Genomic DNA, 17,396 nt, shown 5'->3' on the forward strand with positions numbered 1-17,396 from the left:
CAGACATATGCACGAACTTGGAATCTACATTCGTAACACCCTCCCCCTGACTAGAGAAACAAACCTAGAAACGGACGATCAAGCCTTTATGTGCTTTAGACTAAACATACAACATAACATTAGCTACTTTTATTTTCTCTATGGCTCTCCCTCGACCCAGGACTGCACCATAATAAACAAAGTCTCTGACAGCATAGACACACCATTCTCCCTCGACACTAGCGCACAAGTCCATTTATTTGGTGACTTTAATGTTCACCACAAAAACTGGCTTGGATTCTCTACTCACACAGATGCAGCGGGCAGCTCAACACATAGTTTCGCTATATCTCACTCCCTATCACAAATGGTTAAGTTTCCAACCATTTTTCCTGACCAGCAAGAACAACACGCATCACTTCTAGATCTGTTTCTGACTACAGTTCCCGGGGATTGTATAACAAACGCTGACAGCCAACTCGGGAACGCTGACCATGTAGTGATAATGGTAGAAATCGCCTTAAATTCTAGACCCAAAACTGAAGAGCCAGTGCTCAAAACAATGAGATGTTTTAAAAAGGCTGACTGGGAAGCCATCAGAGATCTTATCAGAGATGCCTCATGGGGAAATATTTTTTCTCTTCCTGCTGAACAGTGCGCAAATGAGACCACTGAATGGTTCAAAACAGCAATGGAAGCACATGTTCCCATGCCAAAATTTTATAGCAAGCCCCACTCTCCCCAATGGAAGCACATGTTCCCATGCCGAAATTTTATAGCAAGCCCCACTCTCCCCAATGGTTTACTTCAACTTGCGCAACTGCCATTGCTCAAAGGCAGCATGCATACCGCAGATTTAACCGACATAAGTCCAGTTCAAACAAACAGAAGTATATAGAAGCTAGAAGTAACGTTAAGAAAGAAATAGCGACAGCTAAGAGAGAATTTACTGAAACCACTAAAAACGCATCGAGGCACAAAAATTAGGAAATCGTGACTTCTGGAAAATCTACAACAGTGTAGTAAATAATGGGCAATCAACAATTCCCCCACTAACCAACAATCACAAGGTAGTTTGCTCTGCAACCGACAAGGCTAATATGCTTGCCAGTCGGTTTGCCTCGAACTCCATACTGGACCCTTCAAACCACCCCCTGCCTGACTTTCCATTGCGGACAGACGCCACGCTAGACGATCTAAAATCACCCCTGCTCAGGTACATGCTATCATAAAAAACCTTGACACTTCAAAAGCATGTGGACCTGATCTTATCCCAGCTGTGCTATTAAAAATGTGCTCAGCCGAAGTAGCTCCAGTTCTCTCCAAACTCTACAACAAATGCCTCAATGAATCATGCTTTCCAGGCTGTTGGAAAACTGCTTCTGCGGTGCCAGTATTCAAGAATGCTGGCGAAAGAACTGACCCATCAAATTATCGGCCCATTAGCCTCCTCCCACTTTTCGCCAAAATATTTGAGACCTTAATTAACCATGATCTAGTCCGGCACCTTACAGATACTAAACTTCTGACAAACAATATGGATTTAGACAAGCCCCTTCCACAGCTGACATCCACACTGTAATCTCTGAACGTATATACCATTCACTGAACAAAGCGGGGGAGGGCAGAGCGGTAGCTCTAGATACATCTAAGGCTTTTGACAGAGTATGGATTGAGGGTTTCCTCAGGAAAATTAAATCATACGATATCACTGGTAGAATACTTAACATAATTAAATCCTTCTTAGATAAGAGAAAAATCCAGGTTGTCATCGACGGTCGTACATCTAAACAGTGTGATATAAATGCGGGAGTGCCTCAGGGGTCTATCCTTGGACCTCTATTGTTCCTAATATTTATTAATGACCTTCCCGACAAAACTGCCTCTGAGATGGGTATATATGCTGATGACACCACACTCTATAACAGGCATGACAGGAAAACAAATGAACACATATCTAAAGAAATGGCAAAAACACTAGAGGATGACCTCCAATCTGTAGTGGAATGAGGACATAAATGGACGGTCACATTCAATGCTGCCAAGACCAAACTGGTTTCTTTCAATAATTACAAGAAACCTTCTCTGTTACCAATAGCAATGGCCAGTGACTCCCTGTCTGAGTGTACATCTTTCAAACTGCTTGGCCTAACGATCACAGGAAACATGAGTTGGAACAATTATATTGAAAACATTTCCAGGGCCGCTGCGAAAAAGGTAGGCTCTCTCTACCGTGCTAGAAAACTACTGACACCTGAAAGTATCCTGTACCTCTATAAGGCCACCATTCGCCCATGTATGGAGTATTGTTGTCACATTTGGGTTGGTGCATCTGCTGCTAGTCTCTCGCTCCTAGACAAGGTTCAAAAGAGCGTCGCCAATCTGATAGGCCCTGAACTGGCATCTAAGCTTCACCTCTGTCCCATCGACGAAACGTTGCATCCCTCTGCCTGTTCTACAAGTATTTTAATCGTGAATGCTCTGACGAACTGCAGACACTTGTGCCCCCACGACGTAGACACCCTCAACAAACCCGACAGGCAGCTAAATCCCACCCCCACACAGTAGAGATCCCTAGATGTAAAAGATCTTTCTACTCCAGTCGTTTCTTCCCCAGAACCGCTAGACTCTGGAATTCCATTCCAGGTCCCCGCTTCCCTAACTGTACTGAGATGCAGAAGTTCAAGTGTAACGTGAACTGACATCTTGCTGCCCAAATCCCAACATAGTGCCCCAGTAGTTGCTGCCCCTGATAGTAGCCCCCTACACCAAAGTGGCAATGTGCCTTGTTTGGGGGTGAAAATGTAATAAAAAAAAGCGTGACGTAAATTATGCATACAGATGTGTTTGGATCTTTGCTCTGTACTTGATAGTTTTATAGGTATTATGATCAAAAGAAACTTTCGCATGTATACATTAAGTATACATAATAACTTAATAACATTATAAAATAGAATTTATCTTATTTATATTAGGTTTTGACTCAGTTTATACCTTATTCAGATATATAGAAGCCAAGAGAAAAAAATGATTTATATAAAAGCTAACACCACAATATATATATATATATATATATATATATATATATATATATATATATATATATATATTTGTCATCCACATACACTACTGTTTCGTTGTATCACAACTCATCAGTGCGGCTAGACAAACACATACACATATTTTTAAAAGCGACAACCTATTTCTTATCATTATTACGTGAACCGCGTGCTTGCACTTGAAAATACTAAAAATTGTCCATTTAACACTCCAACGGACTGTTACCTTCAGAGATTTTTACATCTCCAATGAGAAAAATGGCTAATACAAAGAAATCGCCAGAAAATTATCTTTTATATGAATTCTTATAGCGTTTACATTATTTTGTTATTGAGTTAATGTTTATTCTTGTATTTTCATTTAGGCTACCTCCTCAAAATTTTCTGTCGTCCAATAACTGTCCTTACTTGTCACCAATCACTTGTCCTACCAAACCGACGTTTCGCCCTATTGATGGTTCTTGCAACACTCCAAAATTTCCATACTTTGGAAAAGCATTAACTCCTTATGAGCGCATCGTTGATCCTTGGTATACACGTAAGTAAATAATTAAAAACAAAAACTTTGTCAGTGCACATGATTCGTATGAATCACCATCAGTTACGACTTTTCCTACTAACTTAATTCTCCCATTCACATTTTCCCGATGAATTATAGACGCAAGTATTTACAAAAAAGACTTCAAGTGATATATCCCGCGAAAGTGATATATTTTTACAGCATAAATTATTGCTGCACTTTTTATTTTTTTTTATTCAACCGTAATTTCGTTTCGTGGGCAGAAACGTTCTCCAGACATAACATGTCTAATTATTTTAGTTAGGATTGATTTCTTCCCAAGATATTTTTTCAGCTTTATAGTTCTTGAAAATAAAACGCCTTTGTAGATATATCCTTGAATTTGCAAGGCAGTACAGCCATCAGTTCCTTATTACTTTCAAAAAGTCATTAAATCTAGTCAAAAATTTTGCAATAATCTGATTTTTCGATTTTACCTTTTATATATACGGTTGGAGACGCCCAAACCACGTAATCGACTTTGGAAATTACGCCATCTTTTCATCCCTTTTAATTCATCATTTATTGCGTCTAGTGTCGAAGATGGTAAAGTAGCAGTCCTTTTTATATGTTTTTTTTTTAAATACACGCATTGCATACAACTTTCGACTGTTGTATTACAGTCTGTATTTGTAGGATGCTTTTTCCCTTCAGTGTGATTATCTTTTAAATATTTACTAGCGGGACCTGTGGAAATTCTACAGCGGCATATTTCATATGTAATATAATGCTACTGGTGATTATGTGGCCGTTCAGCATGAATGAAGACGCCATTATATTATTCTCACCTTTTGTTAAAACTGTATCGACCCCCGCTTACTTAAATAATAACTTTGATATATTTCATTACGAACACACCAATCAATCAACTAACATTTCATCACTTTTCATAATTCTTGGATACGTTACTAATTTCGACAATCATTTTTTATAATTAAAATCCACATTATCGCCCAAGCCCTCACTAAAATAATAACTTTGATATATTATCTGCACTTATTATTTCATTACAAGCACACCAATCTTTCATCATGTTTTATAAATCTTGGATATATTACTAGATTCGACAATCATTTTCATAATTTTTACCCACATTATCCCCAACCCTTTCAAAAAAAGAACTTTGATATATTGCTTAGGATGATTATTTCATTACAAACACACCAATCAATTAACTCGCATTTTATCATTTTTTATAACTCTTGGATATGTTACTAATTTCGACAATCATTTTTTATAATTTTAACCCACATTATCGCCCTCCTTCCTAAAATAATAACTTTGATATATTGCATGGGTGATTATTTCATTACAAACACATCAACCAATTCCGGGTATTATCGTAGTATATATGTTCAACCTATCTTATCCAATCTCAGGTGACGCCGCGTATTCTGCTAGTGCATATCTTCCACCTATCTCATTCGATCTCGGGCGACGCTTGGTATTCTGCTAATATATGTTTTCCACCTATCTCATTCAATCGTGGGCGACGCTGGATATTCTGCTAGTATATATTTGCACTTATCTTATGTCCGCCAGCCCACTGTTAAAATATATATGAAATAATGTAATATTTAAATCGTAAACTGTTTCAGCCATTTCTGGGACTGGCTTGATATCCCCCACCCCGCTGTGAAAAATATACATTAAATACAGTAATGTCTAAAACGTAAATTTCTGTAACTGATATCATATCCCTCACCCCACTGTTAAAATATACATTAAATAAAGTAATGTTTAACGCATAAACGGTTTCAGCCATTTCCAGGACTGATTTCATATCCCCCACTCCACTGTTAAAAATATACATGAAATAAAGTAATGTTTAAATCTTAAAATGTTTCAGCAGCTTTTCGAAATTCATACATAAAAAAACATTAACACGTTAAAGAATAGGTAACTATTACTTCATTAGTAATTTCTCGGTGTAGTATCAGTCTTAGCATTCTAGTGATTTAACCCCCCCTCCTTAAAAAGAGTTTGAGCAATTACTGCCATGAGGACATTAAGAGAACTCAGGATTACTTGATATATTTACGTGATTTTTGAAATGTTACAAATAAGCTCCTAGCCTGCACTGATCCATTTATCTAATTTTTGGAATCAGTAGTACATCCATGTGAGTTTTGGAATATGACATCTTATGTCAATGTAGTACATCCTAAATATATTATATGCATCTTTTTTTAACAAAAGATCATAACGTCATCACCGGAAGTAAACACGTCAGACTATCATCCCCCTACTCGAAAAGAAGGAGGTGATTATGCCTGGGATCTGATTAAACACCCACCAAATCCATTAAATCACATTTACTATAATCTATATGGTTTCTCTCTGTTTTATTTTACTTCAGTCGAAGTTCTCAGAAACCAAGGGGCCCACAACCAGGGGCTAACACTTGAACTCCATATGAGATACATAGATATTCGAATGTTCCATTTAAGTCTTTATCTCTCAAGCACTGAGTTAGTAAAGAATTGAGAACATAATTTTCCTCTCCCCAATTAACCATTTTTATACGTTGTAGTATATCTTTCATGTTGGTCTCTTGGTCTTACTGAATTTATCTAGTCTGGTGGAGTATCCAGCTTCGTGCTATTACTTGAGGTAATATCACTTGGAGAAGGTGCACCATTCCTCAGAAAGCTGTGGAGTAGCCATAGTGAGGAGATCTTATTTGGGCAGCGATGTGATTTTTAATATTTGGTCAGGGTTTACTTCTATGGGAAAAGTATCCTAATGCCAGATTGTTCTGACAAACCCCTGTACAGAGAGACCTTAGACACTCGAGGACAGTGTCTAGTAGGCATTCAAGCTCTCTCCTGTCTAATAGGCATTCAAGTTCTCTCCAGTATATTTATACCATAGCGTGTGTGTTATTAAATCTCAACCAATGAAATTTGTTGGAAAGCGTGGCACACAAAAGAACACATATGCTAGTATATTAATATATAGATTAGGCACTAGAATTCCTCTGTTACTTTTGCAGCGGAACGTTTATGTCTTGTTTCATAATTTCTTTGTTTTTCAGTGCCGTTAGACTTTGCATAAACCTTAAACATTTGAACATATCATTTGATAATTCCTTTAATTTAAATGTCACATATTGTGCATTTACATTTTACGTTACAAAATCACGGCCCTATTTTTTTTTTTACAATATTTAAACACTAATATCGAATATGAGACATAATATCTCTTTTATCGAAAAATTTCGACAATATAATTTCCATTGTATCACTAAATTACATGTCATTCTGTTTATTTGAAGGATTAAATTCATGTATTTAGTATTTTCTTCCGTTTCAAAATTTTGTTGCACCAGCGTTATTTTTCCTCGATAGACAATTGTTTTCGTAAATATTACTAAAATACACGAAAATAAGTTGGAAGCGTAAGACCAATCTCCGGGTTGTATTTAAATTCCGAGAGTATATTGGAAATTCCATTAATAAAAAAATCCTCGAACCTGGTGATTTTGTTGTCCTAAATAATACGTCTTCATCAAGTGATTTATTGTATTTTCCTGTTGTTTGAATACCTTTCCAAACCCCCCTTGTTGATTGTTATACAATTATTTTTCTTGTACCAATTGTTACTGTTGGAATTGCTGTTGTAAGGTGGCTTGTGGCACGTCAGTTAATTCTGAAATCTGCTCAATTTTAGTAACGTATCACCAAGGTGAAAAAAACAAACACTGTCTCCTATTTATATAGACAACAAACTTTTCTAAGTACAAAGAAAAGAAAGGTGGAGACTCTTACTTTCTGTAAGTATTGAAAAATATTTTTATACGTTAATAATCGTTAATAAGTTAAAAGAAAGTCGAGAAAAATACTAACTTTCTTCGTTAATAATAAGTCTTTTTAACGTTCTTCATTAGTGCTTTTTCTTAGCTAGTGAGATCATTTCGAATCCTTTGTCGTTTGTATTTTACTTGTGAGTTCGTTTCGAATCTTTAGTCGTTAAGTTTTCTTAACTTGTGAGTTCATTTCGAAACCTCTGTCACCACTAATATGTCCCGCGAAAAAATATATATGTTGCAGTAGACGAGTTTCAAGAACAAATCTTATGAGTCGCCTTACTGAACGAGTCTTTGTCATTGAAGCTGGTATTCCTATCAGTAGGCTTGTTGCCTATCTTTCGACGTCTGTTGATATTTATGACTTAACCAACCAATTATATTCTTGTCGTGAGGAAGACGCGGATGTACTCATATTCATTACAGCATAAAAGTTTCTAATATCTGCAGTGAAAGTGACAGCACACGAAAATCGCAGCAAATCATTAGTTCTAGCCGATACTAACTTCCACTATAACATGTCCGACGTATCAGCCCTTCCTGGAGTGAACTTGATAAACGGTGACCCATTGTAAAATAATAAGCTGCCAGAAGCCGTGGTTAGCTTAAAAATGTTCAAATTAGGATGCTGGATGCATTGTGGGCCGCTAATCTTTGGATATCCCCCTCACGAGCAGCTGAGGATGCGAGAAGAAGCAATTTCTGGTATACATTAACAAGCATTAAAATCTTGTTTTCTTGGAGTTGTCATTCGAGCGCAAGGTCGTTGTTTCCACGGTACTCAGCAGAAAGTCAGTGCTTTCTCCTTAATAGAAACAAAAATAGCATCATCTGTCCGTTCTTATGCCCTATTGAACAGCCTATCAGAGGAGATAGTGATGATGCTTGCTATAGTTTAATTCCCACCAGACAAGCATTATGGTGGTATATAGGTCTACAAAATTTCAAACTGTCTTTCAATATTTAAATATAGGATCGCACGATCAAAACACCTTTTTATCAACTTGTACAAGTTTTTTTTTCTTTTATGACATCACATGATGTATGGAACTCATGATTTTTATAAAAGTATCTTATTACTTCCATAGTTTTATATTGAACCACATGATTAAAATGCCGATTTTTTACAGCAATGCATGGTAGGACGAATCTGAGTCTTATAAGTGAACACTCCGATATTTATCCGAAACAATTTTCTCTATAACATTCCACGTATATAAGAATACATACGACGTTAAATTGTATTTTGCGTTTTTCGAAAAGATGTCTCGCGTATATTAACACGTTTTACATATTGTTTTATTTCTTTTTAACAGCTTCGAAGACTCCAAGAACCAAAACTTTCCAAAACCAGCCATTACCTAGTCCACGAGAAATAAGTCTCAATATTTTCAAACCAACGTCAGCGGAGGATCCAGTGCTGTCTGCTATAGCACCTACCTTCGCTCGCTTTGTGGAACATGATTTGTACGAGACAAAGTTGTTAAACGGTAAAAAGTTGTTCTTATTATTTTTTACGTATGATTAATGTGAGCACGTTCCTATGCTGAAAACAGTAGCACAGCGTTGGGATTGATATCTTTTCTTTGGTCGCGTTGTGGTTCGAAAAATGGAATTAATTAAAAAATCAAAACAAATGACTCCATTATTTTGTCCGATATTACATTTATTTCTTTAAACAACAAGTATAGCAAGAATAAGTGCATCTTTTACTTCCAATCTCCAGTAAGCTGTTAGAAAATGCAATCGGTCATTTACACGTTGAACGAGTGTAAACTTCGTAGCTTTTCTATCGTGTGCTTTATCAATTATGTAACTTCCTACACACGTTAGCCTAACTTGACCTCTGATAGAAAACTCCATTAACTAACCTTACGTGGTATTTTCTATGTTTAAGCTTATTTTTACGTACCCAACATCTAATCGGTCTATATACCTATTATATAACTAAGAAATGAAACCACTTGGAGAAAGTGTACATGCCCAATATTACCGCCTCTTTAACCTAAGAAATTGACTTTTCCAATATTTTTACTTTAGTGTTTCATCAATATTGTGATACTATAAAGTGACCCTGGGGTGGATTTGAACCACTAAGTGCTAAGAGGGGGAGAGAATAGACAAAGGAAGAGGAAATAGCTTAGAATAAACAAAGAAATCGGAAATATCCTACAATAGACAAAGAGATAGGAAATAGCTTAGAATGAACAAGAAATCTGAAATATCCTACAATAGACAAAGTAAGAGGAAATAACTTAGAATAAACAAAGAAATCGGAAATATCCTACAATTAACAATAGAGAGGAAATAGCTTAGAATAAACAAAGAAATCGGAAATATCCTACAATCAACCATAACAATATAAACCTACTGATAAAACAGGGAAGGGCAGCTTCCGGTAGCCAGGATGGGGTGGGCGACCCGTGACACCAACGTAGAGGGGACAGACAGTTGACAACTAGATGCGTTAGAAGTCGTATGGGAGTTGATAACGACTGCAGTTTGACATTTAGAGTTGATTGTGAAACAGAGATAGACAAATGTAACATCGATAGAACAGGGGAAGACACACACACACTCACAAGTCCAAGAGTCAATTTATATGTGAACATTGGCGTTTGTGTTTTCCTTTGATCGTTCATATTTCTATTTTGTGAACCCCGTGTGTTCTCATCGACAGTCGCCAACGGGAAAAGGACGATCCGGCCATAAGAAGAACAGTCGAATGAAAAATCCACGGTACACGACGTTGGGAGTCGGCGATGATGTCGAGGAGCCACACACGTGGGGTTACAATATAAAGGACTAGTAATTTTTCCCGTTAAAAACGGGCTAACGTTAAGGGCGTTTGACTTAAAATGAATGTTTTATGCCAAAGTGAAGGTTGCATTAAGTACTAAATCCTATTAATCTCTAATAGTACATGGAATGAATAGTATATAATAACAAAAGCCTATACAAAATTTCAGCCGAATCAGTAGTGTGTTAGAAAAATCCAGGGTAAATGTGGTATTATGGTGACTAATTATTAGGGCAATGACAACATCATAATCTTTTTCTTGTTTTGATTCTCAGGTATATATCCATGGATATCTTATATGTTTTATGTGATCCTTGGTTGATTGACTGTGTCTGTGTCAGATATATACTCGAGAGTAAAATAATTAAAAGAATATGTTGTTGCCATAGCCCTACTACTTATATATATAGCAATCCACATACATTACTGTTTGGCTGCATCACAGCTCATCAGTGCGGTTAGACTAACAACTACCTCAAGCCAGGTTGTAAACTCGACCGTCAGCTCTCCTAACCGTTACGCTATACAGTTGCTGCTATGATAGGTATGTTAAAACATTGTCACTACACCTAAGCTCCATTTTACGCAAAGAGCATCGCTTAATACGCTAGTGGAAGTTTGATTATCACTTCCTTATATGCTCAATCCAAGATAGGAAGCATATATATATATATATATATATATATATATATATATATATATATATATATATATATATATATATATATAATAAAGGTATACTATGTTAGAAGCACTATTTATATGTACATATGTATATATATCTGTGACTTTTAGTTTCTGTAGAGACAGAGTTTACCATTGATTTCTTGTTAGCAGCGACTTTTCACTAGAATTTGGGTGGCAATAAGCCTTCCCAAGGTTTCAGTTCTCTTTGCACTCCTCCAGCAGAGGTCTGGCTAGTGTTTTCTCTTCCCGGTCGTTCCATCCTCCTTGACCCTCCTTATTTGGTGTGGTGCCTGTTTATGGTGACACTTACAGAAAAATCTTGAGGCTGGTATTTTCCGTTTCTGTGTCCAGTTTGTGTGTAGTTTGTAGTGCTGTTTTCTTGTGTCTTGTGGATCTTTGCTTTGATGCAGTTGGGCTTAATTGCGTTATCTTGCGCAGCTGTTATTAGTGATCCGGTTTCTCTATTAAGGTTAGCGATTTCCGAGCGTTTTCGTTAGTCTCTTCTTTTGTAATCCTTATGAATCATCCATGTAGTCGTTCAAATTTCCTCGTTTTATTCGTCTCTTTTTTTATCTAGTTTTTTTTTCTTCCGTGTCGCTTACTGCAGTAATTATTCTTTCGGTGTTCTGCATTATGTATTTTTCTAATCCTTTCTTTTGTGTGTTATTTGCAAGTCTTCTATACAAACCAGCCCTCTTCCTCCGTCTTTACGTTTCACATATAGTCGGTCAGTATCATCCTTCGAGTGTAGTGCATTGTGTATTGTCATGAGTTTCCTGGTCTTCTGGTCGAGATTTCTTAGTTATTTCTTTGGTCCATCTTATAAACGACCCAGAGTATCTTATTAGTGATACTACCAATGTTTATTACTTTAATTACCTTTCGCCAATTTAGTTTCGTTTCGAGTTTTCTTGTTCTTCTGAGGTATTCCTTTCCTATTATTTCTTTCATTTATGTTGCTTTGATGGCGTATGCTTCCAGCACTCCCAAGTATTTGTAGCTATCAGGTTCACCTAGTGTCCTTATTACTGTTTGATTGGGCAGTACTATACCTTCTGTTGCTTCTAGTTTTCCCCTTTACATGGTCAGAAGTGCGCAATTTTCCATACAGAATTCTATTTAGATATTCTGGCTAAAGATTCTGGTCGTGTTCCTAGTTCTGTCTTTGTTCGTGCAAACAGTTTCAGGTCATCCATGTACATTAGGTGCTTCATTCTTTCTTCTGTGTTAGTGAACTTTTATCCGGCTTAGTATTCTCTTGGGATTTTGTTCACAGGCATCAATAGTATAATGAACAGTAAATGTGATAAGGAATCACCTTGGAAGATTCTTCTTTATATATATATATATATATATATATATATATATATATATATATATATATATATATATTTCTAATCCTTTCTTTTTTAAGTTAAGATTTTAAGTTATGTATTGTCCATCAGCTGTCAGTTCAAGTCTCCATGTTTTCATTGCATTTTCTATCAGATTGGTTATTTTGTACATTATCAGGAATTCTATTATCCATTCTTGCGGGATTCTGTTATATGTTTTCTTACAGTCTATCCATGCCAGGGCTAAGTTCTTTTTTCTTCTTTTGATCTTCTTCAGAATCCTTTGGTCTATGTATAATAGGTCGTATGTTCTTTTTCCTTTTTGGCATCCTTTCTGTTCCTCTAGTAGTAGTCCGCGGTTATTAAACGACTGATAAATTTTTCTCAGTTGTGCAGTATTTTCCACATTGTAGGCAAACAGGTTATCGGTCTGTAGTTGCTGGGGATAGTACCTTTTTTTGCGTCTTTTTGCCCCAGTGTGTTTCTGCTTTTGGTCATCTATCCCGTTACATGTGATTCGTGGATGTATCTTTTCAAGTGTTAAACTAGCCTTTTATGTAGTATTGTGAATCTCTTAAACCAATAGGCATGCATTTCGTCGTTACCTGGTGCTTTCCAGTTGCCCATTTTTCGTAGGGTTGTCTTGAGAGTTCCCTTTCTGATTTAATTTTCCGTTCCGTCTTCGATTTGCTTTGACTCTTTCATTTCTTTCAACCATTTTGCTTTTCCGTTATTTCCATTTTTCTTTTCCTTCCGTTCTTCCCATATTTGGCTCCAATAGCGTTCGGTTTCTGTCGGATTCGGTTGTTCTGCTTTTGTTTTTTCTCCGTTTAAATTTTGGTAGAATTGGCTTTCGTTATTTTCAAAGGCTCTGTTTTGCTTGTATTGTTCCGATTTTTTTTTATCTGTATCGTCTTAATCTCGCTTCTTTTACTGCTATTTTTTCCTTCACTTCTTCCTGTTTCTTGTTGAGCCTCTCCTCTCTGGTTGCATTTCTACTTTTCCAACCTCTCATCGTTTTCATTTTGTTTATCGTTTTGGCTTCTTTCTTTAGTTCGTTGATCTGGGTTTCCAGCCTCAATTCCCATCCAGTTTTTGTGGTCCTCTTTCTTTCTCAGTCTTTTCCCCCTTAAACTTCATACTGTTTTGGCACCTGCATAGATTTAATTGTTTAGATCTGTAATGGTCTCTGTTTGGATGTATGGAACGGTGTCTGTTTTTTCACCATCTTTGTTTCAGTTTTTAGCTTTTTTCCATTCTTGGTTTCTTAAGACTGGAAGCTTTGTTTTTCCTCATTCATAAGTTTCTTGATGTTTTCTACTTAAGCTAATTCATTTTCGTTGTGTTCTGTTGTTTCATAGGTCTCGATCTCGATGTTTCTTGTATCCAAGATTTGCAACTCTTCTGCCATTGGAGTTCCTATGCTTGGGGTTTCATCGAGGGGAATTTATTCGTCTGTTCCATCATTTATCTTTTGTTGTATTTCATTCAGTTCTAGCTTTGAAAGCCAGCCTATCTTGGAGATAAGTTTCGCTTGGTCTGCAATTCTTTGTTCTTACCGTTCATGACACCCAGATCTTTCATCTGGATTCCACGTTGCGTATTATTTGTAAATTGCATATTTCATGTTGTGGTGTTTGTTGCAACACCAAGCCCAGAATTGTTTTACTTGCGGTTCTGTTACAGCGATAGTGTTACCTGTCACGTAGGTAAGAGGCATTGTGCACTATCACACGTGCATAAAGAATATGAACAGACAGCACAAAGACGAGTACAAAAAACAACAAAAAAACAAACAAACTAATTATTGTATTTAGTATAAGTTGAAATGTATATTCGGTAGGAGAGCATTTGAAGATAGGTCTCCCTTACGCAGGTGTGCGTAGTCTCTGGTAGTGAAGAGCATAGATGGCTTTGGTCTTTGTTTTAAAGTAGCCTGAGTGCCCGGCGTTCTCCGATTGTTTGGAGATGTGCGTTGAGCAAAAAAAAAAAAAAAAAAAAAAATGGTAGTTGGCAGTCAGGCTCGAACCCGTACCGCGAATAGAACGTAAAAAAAAAAAAAACACGATAAAAAGTTAAGTCTTTCCCGTTGCGTCAACCGCCAAAGCAGAAGTGACGAAGCTTTAAATTAAGGCTAGTCAATAGAAAAGAGGGAATGACTTTCGAAAATATTGGCGAAAAAGCGACCCTCCTTGTAGAAAAGTGCCCAGTTGAGGGTGAAGAAATTAATGTTTTTAGCCAATCTTTCCATATTTGTGGTCCGAAGGGCCGAGCTTCCAAACGATATCGATTTCGTGAAAATCTGTCGCCTCTGTCGAAAGTTTATGCATACATACATACATACATACATACATACATACATTTAAACAGACAAGTGAGATTTATATTATAGATTTATTTATTTTTTCACCCACATAGGAATAAAATAAAGAAACAATTTCAGTAACTAAGTTGTAGAAAGGCTGTATGCCTAAATTATAGTGATTAATAAATGATTAAAATAAGAATTGACATAGGTAGTAAAGACGTTATGTTCTTATACATATATAGAAATATATATCTTAGTGGTAATATCAAAGAGGGCAAAATTAAACTCGTTGAAATAGATAAATTATTTCTGACTTCCTAATAATGATCAATAAGGTCAAACAATGAAAAACAAGAAAAAAAATTAGAAGGAAGATTGTGCACGTGTGTTTATGAAAATTGTCGATTTCATCGCTAGAATCTTATTTGCAAAGTATTATTAGAGGTGTCCGTCCGTCCTTGAGGTATATATATTGCCATAATTTAACGGTCACTAGGGTTTGTATATAAAAACTGGTTTTGGTAGTGGCTGCTGCTCGATATATATAGCAGTGTCTTGGATGGACGACTATATATTTTTGGTGTCTGACTTCGTGCACGTGTTATCGTTTGGGGTTTTTAGTTTTTATCGTAAAATTTCTTTTACAACCAGATATAAGATAGAAAGCCGTTCTGGTTAAGCTGGTAGGGGGAGATATTTCGTGGACTGTGTTTTCTTTTTTTTTTTTTTGTTGGGGGATTTCAAATAAAGCTGTTATTTAGATTAGAACACGGAAAGAGAAATTAAATTCAGTCAATCTGCTTGAAAAAAAATTTCCTACTTCCTTATAACGATCAATCAGACCAAACAAAAGAAAAGCAAGAAAAAATTAAAAGGAAAATCCCGCATGTGTGCTCAGGAAAATTGCGAGTCCATCGCTAGAATTTTTGCAAAGTATTCATAGAGGTGGTCGTTGTTGTTGTTGTTGTTGTTGTTATTATGACTACTACTACTACTACTACTACTACTAACAATATTACACTTACTTTATCTTTACCGTTATATCTTTAGAATATTTTTTATTACTGTGTTATTTTTGTACATTTATTTTATTTCATGTTTGCTTTATACTGTTTTTTTTTTTTACTTTTATGCTTTTACTGCTGCGCTGCCATAAATTCTGTTCTTTATTTTAAGACCCACATACTTAATTAAGCTACCCTTTATTTCATATGATCTTTTTACCAATATTTCTTATTATTTGTTCTATTTTTATTGAAGTTAATTGTATATCTCGTCATATGTCACACGTTGTGAATTCATACTCCCTAACATATCATAGCAAAACTCCTAATGCATTCCATGCCTGGCATATCCAATATGTCATAATACTAGTTTTGGCTTATACAACTTTAATCGTTATAGTTCTCCAACACTCCTTCCTCCACCTTTGTTCTATTTACTCTCTATCCTAGATAACCCAATGTCGCTAGATGTCGCATTTCTTATCTTATCTTATCTTATCTGGTACTTATCTACCCATCCCCTTTTAAGATGTAAAGCATTAGGCTTAGAAATACCTAGATACAAAAGCATCTATATCCCTTATTCTTAATGATGTAATTTTCTTATAGAATTAATGAATTGCCTATTTTTCCCTATATATATATATATATATATATATATATATATATATATATATATATATATATACATACACGTATGTGAGTGTATGTCTAGACTTTTTTCGTTATTTGTTTTTCTTTGATAATCAATATAATGTTTTTCTTTTGTTTCAGCAAGTTTATGTTGCACTCCGTAAGTAGTGTTTTAATTTTCTTCTAATTCATTTTACACTTAGAATAATATATTTCTAATCTGTGTTTAATGCGAATTTGGGGGAAAAATGTAACATCGTGATTTGACAAAGAAATTTAGTTTAGAGTTATGCTGTATCAATTTAGAGTTATGTTGTACCAATTTAGAGTTATGTTGTACCAATTCTTTGATCACAACAGATTCCTCGGACAGTTCATCACATAAGCAGCTGGTGCTGTGTTGTGTAGATAACGAGTAACAGTAGTTGATTATCGTTCCTCTTCATTGATTAATGTGTAAATGACATATGGTAACAGCTTGTTTTCTTTTATTTCCTTTTCTTATATAAATAACCCATAATATTCCCAGTATTGACAGAAAGATTCCCGAATTCAACAATTTTTGTATATTTTTTTATTACATTTTCACCCCAAAAAGGCATATTGCTACTTTGATATAGGGGGCTACTATCAGGGACATAAGCTACAGGGGTACTATGTGGGGAGTTGGGCAGCAAGATGTCGGTTCACGTTACACTTGAACTTCTGCATGTCAGTACAATTGGTGAAGCAGGAACCCGCAAGGGAATTTCAAAGTCTAGCGGTTCTGGGGAAGAAACTACTGGAGTAGAAGGCTCTCTTACATCTAAGGATCTCAACTGTGAAGAAGGTTCGAATAATTTAAAGATTGTTAAAATTACTTCAGGGCATCTTGGACAACACCGATTATGTACATGTAATTATTTAAAATATTGAGCGTTAACATAAAATCATAAATAAAAACACTTACAACACATAAAAATATATGAAACCAATACGTAACATAAAAAGTAATGCGAACAAGTGTTCAAGTTATTACTTAGCAAAGAGTCAAATCAAGAATTGATGTAAAAACTCATGTATGTTAAAAGGATTTTGAATTAAAAAAAATTCTGTCTTATGAACGGTTTAATTATTTTAATTCGTTTATATTAAATATTTTAGAGTGTTTTCAATTTGAGAACGTATTATAAAATGTTATATTTAAATGTGTTGTAATTTAAACATTTAATTATGTGAATTAATC

At 35.6% G+C, this 17,396-nt stretch overlaps 2 protein-coding genes across 12 annotated transcripts in view; one reads left to right on the forward strand and one right to left on the reverse strand.

The window, feature by feature from the left end:
- Positions 1-17,396, reverse strand: part of LOC145277948 (uncharacterized) — a 163,530-nt gene that overhangs the window by 25,054 nt on the left and 121,080 nt on the right. The window lies entirely within an intron of this gene.
- LOC145277947 (salivary peroxidase/catechol oxidase-like) overlaps positions 1-17,396 on the forward strand; it is a 65,115-nt gene that overhangs the window by 15,534 nt on the left and 32,185 nt on the right. The window contains exons 4-6 of the mRNA XM_080130034.1: positions 3,404-3,576; positions 8,722-8,895; positions 16,313-16,331. Coding sequence (XP_079986160.1) covers positions 3,404-3,576; positions 8,722-8,895; positions 16,313-16,331 — 366 coding nt within the window. The remainder of the gene's footprint in view (positions 1-3,403; positions 3,577-8,721; positions 8,896-16,312; positions 16,332-17,396) is intronic.

The sequence above is a fragment of the Euprymna scolopes genome, chromosome 6, assembly GCF_053919585.1.
Source record: "Euprymna scolopes isolate OS-2025 chromosome 6, ASM5391958v1, whole genome shotgun sequence".
In the NCBI taxonomy this organism is placed as follows: domain Eukaryota; kingdom Metazoa; phylum Mollusca; class Cephalopoda; order Sepiida; family Sepiolidae; genus Euprymna; species Euprymna scolopes.